Consider the following 10,804-nt stretch of genomic DNA (forward strand, 5'->3'; position numbering starts at 1 on the left):
GGATGAGATTGCGCACGGTCCAATTAAACTTCCGTTTTGGGACGATCATCTTTGACTAGTGGTCGTCTTCGTATTTGTCTTGGTCGTTCTTGCCATCATCCTTGCTTGCTGTCGCCCACGATGACGGGCTCTCCAGCCTCACTTGAATCATTGAGCTCGCCCTCTCCATCACCACCGCCCCAAGAAGATTCGGGCGCCGGCTTGGATGCCGAGTCCGAGCTATCAGAGCTTACAGACGATGAGCTCGTCCAGGAGTCTCAGTCGCCCAAAAAGAAGACTAAGATATTCATTGACGGAGATGCTGAAGATGGTTCACGTCGTCGGCAGCCCCGTCGCGGAGGAAGAAAAAAGCGTGGCGGCCTGGTCCCTGCCCCGATGTGGGACTGGGCATACAAATCGAAGAACTTGAACTCCAATTCAAATTCAAAGAGTGAAGGAAGTGCTACACCCGGCGTTGAGGAAGAGGAGGAAGAAGAGATGGCTGGCCCGCCTCGAGCTATGGAGGAGGAAGAGGATGACGAGAATGAGGATGACCCGAGGGATGACCTCGACGGCGACAGCCCCGACGGGGATGCCGACGCTGACGAGCCTCTTGACGATGTTGGCGTACTTGTCAATGGATGTGCGAAAGATTATGACGATGAGGATGGTGCTGCTGATCCGCAAAACTCCACATCTAATTCGGCAGTGGACGAAGAACCAGAGCCCTATGCCTCTGACGAAGACGAGTTGGCACTTGTCGTTCCAAAGCGCCGTCGCCTCGATGACCTTGCAATTTCTCCTCCAAAGCGTCGTAGCCTCCTTGCCCTCTCAAACGGATTGCTTGAAAGAGAAGCCGATGGAGACGATGATGACGATCCTCCCGCCCTCAATGACCATGAAAACGACACCGAATCTGAGGACAATGACGGGCCCCCAGATGCGGGCTTGGACATAGACATGGATAACGAGGCAGAGCCACCCTCAGCACCGGTTAAGGCAGTCACAACTGTTCCATTGGTTCCCATTGACATCACAGCTCCGCTGCCAGCGTCCGTCGCGCCCATCGCAGCTGCCGCTGCCTCACACTCAATCATGGCAGGTTCAACAGTCATTCACCCGCCATCTCCCACACCGTCTGCATCTTCTGTGTCTGGGTCCCGCTCACCCTCCTCTTCGCGTTCTCCGTCGCCCAAACCCGAGAATGGTAGACCGCAACGTAAGAGCAAACGAGGCAAGAAGGACAAGGATGAAGATTGCGACGCCGCGACATTAACAGCTCCAGACGCTGAATGCGCTCTCCTTGAAGCAGAGGTGGATGATGAATTAGACATGGAAATAGGAGTTGGAATTGCAACCCGCTCACCGTGCCGAAGCTCTGGATGTGCTTGCGACTATCGAGCTGAAGTTTGCACTATTGCGGGAGAAGGTGTATGTCGAGAAAATGGAGGGGCTCGCATGGGAGGAGGTATTGGTTTCCGAGGGTGTGTATGTTTACCCGTTTCAAACTTGTCCATGCTAAAGATCTACTTTAGGAGCACACCCAGAGCTCATACACTTGCAAGCTGAACTGAACAAACGTCGCGACAAACGTCTTGCTCTTGCTTGCAGAAAACGCGTGTATGAGGTTGTATCCGCTAACAAACGGCGGAGGACAAACGAAGACGCGGTCTGGAGTTGGTGGAAGGTGCGTTTGATACGCATCCTGTCCGTACCCGCTACTCATATTGTATTTGATGACTTGACTTAGGTTGCGCGAGATGACCTGCAAACAGAGATGATTGCTGAAACCAACCGTAAACGCCGTAAATTGGAGCGCGAGCGCAGAGCTATCGAGAGACCTCAACCACGTAGGATCATTTTCTCTTGCTTGTGTCTGTACCGTTCATGAATGTTCTGTTCGCAGTGCGCCGTATTCCTAACGCAATCCCCGATCCACCTCCCGCACCTACAATTCGTCAAATTGCACAGATATTGCCTCTCACAACTTCCCGACGCCACATGCTTGCGACCGCATACCCCGACTTGAACGCCCTCCCTCAAGCGGATGCAGCTGCAGATCTTGATTTCCTGCATCAGCACCGTATGATGAATGCACGCATGGTCATGGGCCCAATGTATGGCGCGCCTTCCATAGATGCTCTAGCATTCCATGGTGGCCCGGACGTGCGCATGCCACCTCCACCCCCGCCACCTGTATTTCAACAACCCAGCCAGGGGTACCCATTGGGTGCACCAGGACGTCTACAGCGGTTGCCTTCTGGACCTGCCCCAGCACAGTATGATGGCCTCCCTCCTCCTGCATACGGCCCAGGAATGCCGCCACCGCCACCACCTCCTCATTCAGAACAACAATTCTTGAATGCAACACACGATACAACGCGATTTTCAATGCCCAAGCCAGCGGGTGGGATGGATTGGAACGTAGGAGCAGAAGGGCGACGCCGTGAGGAAGAACTAGATCGTGAGCACCACCATCGGCACCCGCACCACACGCATGCCCCACCACACCATCATGTTGGTGGTCACCACCACCACCGTCACCACCACCACGTGGTGCATCATCACCACCCGCCCGAGCCGCAGCCGCAGCCGCAATCGCAGTCAGAAATGGTCAATCATAAGCAGCAGCACTGGAATAAACACGGGAGCCGTCCGTCATCCACTCATCCACCATATGAAGAGCGTGACCGACCTGTTGCGACGCCATTTGTATTGGCGCCATCACATAATAGTATTGCAGGGTCGACCTCGGGTCCTGGATTGCCAAGCGGGCCTGCGCCGTCGCCAAGGCATGGCTGGATGCACCAAGATGACCGAGAGCGCCCACCCCCATTCCAAGCTCCACCAGACCGCTACCATTCCCCTGGACCTCATCGGTACGCAGGACCTTCGTCGAGTCACCCTCCACATCCACAATCTGCCCTATCCCGTCAAAACTCATCGGGAGTTTCCCCACCTCGCGCCCGACCTCTCCCTCCCAGTCCGTCATCAATACCACACACTGGGTTGCGTTCACCGTCACGCTTTGAACCTCATGCGTCTACGACTAGTAGCCCAGTGATGAAGTCCAGGCGACCACTGTCTCCACCTCCGATGTCTTCGTCAAAGCTTGGTATGCCGCCTATTGGTCCAGCATCTGGGTTTTCTCCTCGCCTCGCGGGCCCAGGAGCGCCACCTAGAGAGATGGAGGGTGGCATGAATGGTGTTGCGTCGTTATTTGGTGGGGGGAGCAGAACGGCTTCTCCCCTCATTTCATATTCGGCAGCGACTCAAGGTCCACGACCTGTTCCATCGAAGGTGAATGCTATACAAATAGTGGATGGACCCTGATTCTATACGTGTTCTTTCCCTTTCATCTTGTTTACTACAACTATATCATCTTGTTGGGCGCCGTACATATTGCATTTTCCCCCTTTTCACAGTAATTATGCCACGGAAACCTGGAACTTTGTATATTCTCTTAGGTCTTATTACAAAGCCTAAGGCCAGGATGGATTTCGTGATAATAGGGAGTTTTCGCTTAAGAGATTTATCAAGAATTTTATTAACTGATGGGCCGTCGATTTTACACTTACATAAAGTACTAGAACAATATATTTCACTGCCCATCAGCGCTTAGCATCGGAGCTTGGAGATATATAAAGATACGTTGACCGTTGAGCGCTTGAGCTAGGGACAAGCTATCCATTAATCTAAGTGCAGTGTAGGCTAACAGCCACAATTTATCGGCCATGATTTCCGCTCTGACAGTCGCTGTGCCCAACCGCGCGCACTGCGGCACACTCGTTATCGGCCGACTGCTACTCTCAGGCTTTATCCGAAACCCTCGTTATCTCGTTTAGAATCAGTCAAATACAGGCTAGTGCAGCGGTTTTACAACCCAGAATACCAGACTGTAACACCGTCCATTCTCTTGTGCCGACTACTTCGAGCTATTCAAGTTAGCTAAACAGTAGACGTCACAGTCAGTGATTCTGAAGTTTGAAATGTCTAACGACCCTCCATCTCCCGTATCTTCACCACTTTCTTATCTCGAGCTCGTCAAGATATGCGACAATTTTCGCTTACCACCTAACTATGGCTCTACTGATGTCTTTCAAAAGCCTTCCGATACAGACTCTTTCGTCCCGTGGACACTATCACAGTCTCCAGGGAGTCCTGCTGTTGGGCTCTTGAGGCTCGACGTAGTAGATCTCCTTCGAAAGGAGAAACCTGGGACGTGGGTCATTCCAGAACCTCAGGCCGGGCACCGTGTCAGCTTTGATGCATCAGTCAACACCCCAAGAAAGCGCACTGCAGCGCTGAAAGAGCTCTGCGAGCGCTGGCGCGATACTGGTGCATTCCCTGCGAGCATTGGGCCTCGGAAATGGCGGAATGAGGTGTACCCTGTGTACCGGAATCCTTTTGGAGTGCACGACTACTATCCTGAGAATGATTCTGACGAGGGACTAGGAAACTACGCCTTTGAGATGGAGCGTGCTGCTTGTGCTCTGTTTGGTGTCATAACCTATGGGATACATATGACTATCTATCAAGGGATAGCCAGCAGCCCACAAGTGAAAATTTGGGTCCCAACGCGGGCGAAGACGAAGCAGACGTGGGTTTAATTGGTTTATATTCATACAGTACATAGCTGAATGACTGCATCAGGTGGCCGAGCTGGTTAGATAACAGTGTTGCTGGCGGGATACCCAGTGGCATGCCTGTCTTCGAGAGTCTCGTCAAAGAGTGCGAGGAGGAGGCCAGTATGAAAGCAGACATCGTGAGGAATCATGCGAAACCCGTCGGAGCAATCAGTTATTTCTTCAGGTATCAGTTTGCCAGTCATTTGGGGTGAATTTCAAAGTATAACCATGGGACGATTGCAGGAACAAAATGCACTTCTTGCAACCAGAGGTCGAGTAAGTGCTGTCTGATGCTGTGTACATGATGGTGATCTGAACGACAACGCTATCTAGATACAATTACGATCTCGAGGTACCACATGATACTCCGTTCCAGCCCCGCCCATCAGACGGTGAGGTGGAGTCTTTCGATGTACGTATATACGTCTCTACCTCTCGATCACGCCAACTGATCCTATGGAATAGTTGCTATCGCTGGATGAAGTGAAATTCAAGATGCGGCAGGGAATCTTCAAGCCCAATTGTGCTGCCGGTGAGTGCTAATGCAAATGATCCACAAAATTGGCATTGAATTGACCCCACAGTCCTCATCGACTTCCTTGTCCGACACGGCCACTTGACACCTGATGATGAACCCGATTATATGGAGATCGTCACGAGATTACATGGGAGATTTGAATATGAAAGGTGGTGCCAACAGGTACGCATATAGACAAATGTTTGTTGTGCCGTTACAAATACTTGTGCGTTTGCGCGCGCACGTATGGAAGCATTACATACCAATGCGTGGAGACAAAGAAGTTCAAGACAGACCTCTATCATATGTACAGTAGTAAGTTCTAGTAGTTAACTTGATAGAACTGTAAATGGATATGGCATTTTTCGTCGATCCCATTATTGTCACAACGCCGGTGACCAGCTGTCGAGGCTGCACAAGGAACAGGTGATCTTTCTTCTTGCCCTTCAGGACTAGTGGTCGCACCTGCGAGCCGGACCCGACTGCTGTCGCAGAACTGAGAAGACCCGGACAATTAGCCTGTGGATCGGGAGAACCCACATCTCAGTCTGAAAACTTCTACTTCGAACACTCGACCAATGGTTACGGCAGACAACCTGAATCTCGACGTTCTCGAGTTAATTTTCACATTCATCTCTGGAAATGATCTCGTTGCTGTCTCGTCTGTTAGCAAGTCGTTCCTCGCTGGCGTTATTCCGTGTTTGTATGCCACAGTCTCTTTCACCGCAAAGCATGCCAAACGATATAGGCCCGAAGGAGGAGTAGGTCGAACATTCGTGAAAAAGCGTGTTTCTCATAACTATGCATCAGATAATATCACCATTCCTCACCCTTTGCAATCACCCTGATCTAGCTGTCCATGTTCGTCACATTGACATACATTGTGCACCGTTCATCGCGGTTGGACAAGTGCATCCGAAATTCCTGTCGGAAACTGCAGACGCACTGGAGGCTTGCAAAAACCTAACATCATTTGTGTGTGTGCCGAGGATCCTCCCAGCCCTGCTCGTCTCCCTACAGGGGAAGGAGCGCTTGCAGGATGTGCACATCTATGCTGCGCTCACAACGACGCAAGGGGAGATGCTACAAAGAATCACAACGCTACGAAGCATGACTCTGGACTACCCGACCTGGAACGTTGTAGATTCGCTGACAAGATGGGCGCAGTCGTTACAACGGACACTTTCGCACCTCACAATCTTTGTGCGTTGCTTTCGCCTACTTTCGACAGTTTACTGAGGTTTGGTTAGATGTCCCAAGAAGTGAATGGCATGCTTTTGGAAGCCTTGCTTCCTCTACTGCCTCGTCTTCGTGGGTTGCACGTCATTGGATGTTCAAAGGCTCCTCATGCGGTGGTCATCAAAGCTGCCACAACGCACACCCCGTTGTTGAAGGAATTTTCTTTCACTATATTCGTGCGTCCTTGTTTTATTGGACATCTCTGATACTCGCTTATTTTCGGCAGGAAAATCCCCCTCCACCAAGTCTTTTTTGCCCACCTGTTATCACCTTACCCAGCCTGCGACATCTCGCCATTGACGTGCGCCCAACATCCGATGTAACAGCTGTGACATTTTCATCGCTCTTTGTTTCACTAACCTCCCTGTCTACACTTGTGCTCAAGTTTGCGGATCGTCAGCTCCCAATATGGAACTCTGTCATTGATCTCATTGCTCCGTCTAACGGCATCACAATGCCTTTGAAACGTCTCGCTCTCATGGACTGTGCAGTCTCAATCGACATGGTTGCAAAGCTAAGCTCGAGGTGCAAAGATCTGGAAATGCTGGAAATACCGCTGCCAATCAAAGACATTGTACGTTTTTCTCTCCTTATGGCGGAGACACATCATCACAGGGGTCGTTCCAGCAAGCCTTTACTACAGCAATATCATGTTTGAAAGAATTGCACACATTAACCGATGTTGGGGATGCCCACGCAAGCCACGGCCCGCGTGCGACCTTGTCAAGAAATGACGTGAGATACATGATGCAGGAGTGCGTGAATTTGAAGACGATAGTGAGTGATGGGCGGATGTGGACGGTGAGTTCTCACATTCTCGTTTGGTGGATTCTTTGGAGGTAGCGCATTGAGCTGACTTTACCCACAGGGACGTAATTTTTTCCTCGGTATAACGGTCACGCCCCAGCGGTACAAGGCCAATGCCACACAACATTGGTTTTCCCCATCAAAAGAAGATTCATATCCGAGTTAATTGTTGCTGTTGTTCATCATGCTGAGATCAGATAACCACGCTTATAATCTACGACATACTGGTAATTGATGTAGCCTGCTGAAGCAATTCGTTTGAGTGCTGCAGCCTGCCACTGATGAGAGTTTCTTGTATCTGCGCCGCGTCAGATTAAATGTCTCATGAGTTTCTGCATCTGGTATTGGTCACGTGCTATCCGAAGTTGCAATCGAGGCCGCCCCTATCTATCCCTCTCTACTTTAACACGAAGCTTCCGCCAAGAAGGATATGACAGTGCTCCATCACAAGACCGACGCATTGTCCCTTAGCAATCACTTCTCCCCCACCCAACTGATAACCCTGAGCCGCACATCAATCAGCTGCCAGTGGAACTTTTACAGCAAATATTTTTGCTCGTCGTCAACGACTCGGACCTCGCAGACTGTCCTAGTATCTTCAAATTGATAAATCGCCGCTTCTCGGGAAATTTTGCCAACCCTCCCCTAGTTTTCACTCGGGTGTACCGACTTTGGCGAGTCGTCGCACACTCAACGACAGGGCTTTGGTCGCGCATCCAGGTTACGCTTCCCGGTGATGCTGGACCATTGAAGCCTTTCATTCCGTGCTTGCTCCAATGGTGGCTCGCCCGTTCTGTTAGTCAACGTCTCACCCTTCGCATCGATCGGATCGGATTATCATCCCACCGCTGGCCACTTTCCCGGGGAGATTATCGACTTCTCGAGATTCTTGAGTCCGAGAGCAAGCGGTGGGAAACTGTGGTTGGTACGTTACACGGAGACGAGTGGCTCAGTTCCAGGTTGGATACGCCACAATTGAAAACCTTGGAATGTAACTTGTCAGGTCTTAATAGATTCAATGCACCAAATCTCCGTCGGCTACGCATCGGCGAGGGGATGATCGCTGCCAGTCTTATTCGTATCTACAAAAAATTACGACATCTTTATCTCCAATACGCTTCCCCCAATATCATCCGTTCCATTTCAGTGACTTCCCCTCATCTGGAGACAATAGTGGTGGAGGGTGTAATTGACGATTATGGTCGCGCTACAAGCCATTCGGTCACGTACTCTTGTCTTGAATCATTGACTCTCCCTCTCCCTCTGCCCTGGAATCTTGATGGTTGGCACTGATTCACCAAAATATTCGACGGCCTTCATATTCCTGTGTTGCGGAAATTAACTCTAGTGGGGTGCCCAACCAAATCAGGGGTTGATCGTATTATGGCTGCGTTGGCAGTTACCGCAACTTGCAATTTGCAAGTGATAGACTTTCAGAAGAACATGTTGCAGGATGAAGTGGATATGAATGTAGTTGAGCCGTTGCTTTCAGTTGTGAGGGAGATTTCGGACTGTGGGGTGTTGCTCCGATGTCGTGCCCCGCGCAATTAGTCATGCAGACCTAGCATGCCCTACTACTTTGAAACAGCATGGGCATTGCAATGTAAAATTAGAAAACTTGTTACGGTAGGAGGAACATATGGTGGATTATCGTCGGACACATCCATGTATAACGCAGGTCACGGCAAGTCCAGGAGGAAAGGTACCTAACAGTCTCACTCGGGTTTCTGGCATGTATACATCGGTATGGGCGGCCTGGGCCATATGGCTATATAGCGGCAGTACAAGTAGTAGTGCTTAATTTATATGAATTGTTCTATCACGCCGTAGTCACTAGCCATGAGGAACGGTACACGATGCGCGTTGACGCGGTCGAACGAATCCCTGAGTGATAAACGTATGCTGTACCGTGAGACCTAGCATTGTGTCAGTCAGTCGAACCTTCTCATGCAAAAGAGCATTTGAACTTCGGAAATTAAGCTGGTACATGGTAGTACTAGTATGTGTTCAAGCAGATAATGTTTGTGGCAACAAAAGGGTGGTACATCGTAATTGCACTTTCTAGGACAATGATACACAAATTAAAGGGCTACACTTCTGATAATACGCTATTGATACACACCGTACAATATGAAACAACACATAACTCTAAAATATATGAAAGGCGAGGTTGGTTCATAAGCTGTGAATGGGGCGTCAAACACGACATAAGATCCAAAATGCAAAGATAAGAACGCCTGACGAGAAGATATAACACCGAAACGCATAGCTGAGCTTGAGGGGCCACGAACCCAAGCTATGAGGCTAGGGCCCGCGTGTTTCATGTGCGCATATCATATCTTAGCACGAAACGATACTTGTTTCGAGTCTAAACATAGATAAGAGTTTCACGCCCGCTTATGAAGATGTTCCCGTTTCCTGATGCTATTGGTCGTCCAGCTGGTCCAGCCAAAGACTCCAGAGATACCCAGAGCAAGGCAAATATATGGCAGTGATGAAGACTAAAAGGGAGTATGCGTGAGTGAGTGACAACCTCAGATAGAATCTGAAGTACCTGTGAAGACGACGTTGGATGTTTATAACGGGTTATTCGCGAAGGTCCATCGAAGATTTCATATACAGGCTCTGAGGTTGATATGAAGGGGGATGAAGGGGTGTGTGCCTGTCTGTTAGGCGAGAGAGATAGGCATTGCCGCATTTTGCGACGGTTTTCAAGGGCTCGCGGCAATAAATGTGCCGGGCGAGCAGGGCCATCGAACACGATGGGGGGAGGTAGTGAGGAGAAATGGCGAACTCGAGTGAAGTTGCTAGCGGCATCGCGTAATTTTTCACCGTTGCGTTCGAGGATAGCGACACGAGTGGCTGTGACCGTTCGTACAACAGGTGCGGAAGACTCCCCAAGGCGCACTGGAGCGTCAAAGATGTCAAAAATTGGTGGAATAGTGAGTGCCTCGTATTCTTGTGCAGTCGCCGCAACTGACATGGATAAGGACAGGTGCGCAGGTAAGGATTGCGTGATTCTTCCAGATGATGCACCTTGTAGTGCAGTGGCAATTGGGCGACGCAGCGAAGACATGGCCAGATAATACTTAAGTGGGATGCTAAGTATTACAATCTGTGGAACCCGCCTTTATATACCAGATATGATGCATGGAATGACCGGTACTGGGATCATCTCGATCCGAAAATACAGTGGATAAAGCCCATAGAATTTTCTCTGGAAACAGGGAGATCTAGAATAATCAGAAAAGTACTTGTAGCGGAATTGAAGCGGATATAGTGAAACGGAGTCTGACTCATCTGTTCAATCGCAAGACTGCGCCGACCTCGGTGGAAAGCATAGAAATTGGGATTTCTGATGCTGCCAAGCACTCTATAATTGAACAGAAGTTTACTAAGGCTACTTTTCTCTTCTTGGGACAAACGGTAATAGAATTATGCCAAGAGCATATCACCGTCAGTGGTTTGCCTATTGCCGACTTCTTTCGTCGAAAGCGCAAACAACTTTGAGACGAACATTGCTTGGCCGCCAAGATGAAAGGATGCAGATGCCGGACGAGACTAACCGTTGTAAGTAGTTAACTCACAATCAATGGGGAGCTGTGCAAAAGATTTACATCTAGAAAAGGGTGGA

At 49.9% G+C, this 10,804-nt stretch overlaps 4 protein-coding genes across 4 annotated transcripts; 3 read left to right on the forward strand and 1 right to left on the reverse strand.

The window, feature by feature from the left end:
* Positions 1-49: 49 nt before the first annotated feature.
* Positions 50-3,589, forward strand: DFJ58DRAFT_760546 (Sds3-like-domain-containing protein). The gene is made up of 5 exons (XM_041388422.1): positions 50-1,293; positions 1,322-1,463; positions 1,515-1,666; positions 1,730-1,829; positions 1,886-3,589. Exons 1-5 carry the CDS (start codon positions 121-123, stop codon positions 3,310-3,312), a joined length of 2,994 nt encoding a protein of 997 aa, XP_041249721.1. The 5' UTR covers positions 50-120; the 3' UTR covers positions 3,313-3,589.
* A 73-nt stretch (positions 3,590-3,662) lies between these two features.
* On the forward strand, positions 3,663-5,501 carry DFJ58DRAFT_760548 (NUDIX hydrolase domain-like protein). The gene is made up of 6 exons (XM_041388423.1): positions 3,663-4,579; positions 4,633-4,791; positions 4,851-4,883; positions 4,941-5,019; positions 5,073-5,139; positions 5,192-5,501. Exons 1-6 carry the CDS (start codon positions 3,969-3,971, stop codon positions 5,317-5,319), a joined length of 1,077 nt encoding a protein of 358 aa, XP_041249722.1. The 5' UTR covers positions 3,663-3,968; the 3' UTR covers positions 5,320-5,501.
* Positions 5,494-7,494, forward strand: DFJ58DRAFT_760552 (uncharacterized protein). The gene is made up of 6 exons (XM_041388424.1): positions 5,494-5,885; positions 5,935-6,327; positions 6,375-6,539; positions 6,590-6,937; positions 6,991-7,164; positions 7,232-7,494. The coding sequence occupies exons 1-6, from the start codon at positions 5,703-5,705 to the stop codon at positions 7,334-7,336; spliced, it is 1,368 nt and encodes a 455-aa protein (XP_041249723.1). The 5' UTR covers positions 5,494-5,702; the 3' UTR covers positions 7,337-7,494.
* Positions 7,495-9,402: 1,908 nt separating this feature from the next.
* On the reverse strand, positions 9,403-10,403 carry DFJ58DRAFT_760553 (uncharacterized protein). The gene is made up of 2 exons (XM_041388425.1): positions 9,725-10,403; positions 9,403-9,671 (listed from the first exon to the last, which is right to left on the reverse strand). Exons 1-2 carry the CDS (start codon positions 10,244-10,246, stop codon positions 9,558-9,560), a joined length of 636 nt encoding a protein of 211 aa, XP_041249724.1. The 5' UTR covers positions 10,247-10,403; the 3' UTR covers positions 9,403-9,557.
* Positions 10,404-10,804: the final 401 nt, after the last annotated feature.

The sequence above is a fragment of the Suillus subalutaceus genome (genome assembly GCF_016647625.1).
Source record: "Suillus subalutaceus strain FC151 chromosome Unknown DFJ58scaffold_6, whole genome shotgun sequence".
Lineage (NCBI taxonomy): Eukaryota > Fungi > Basidiomycota > Agaricomycetes > Boletales > Suillaceae > Suillus > Suillus subalutaceus.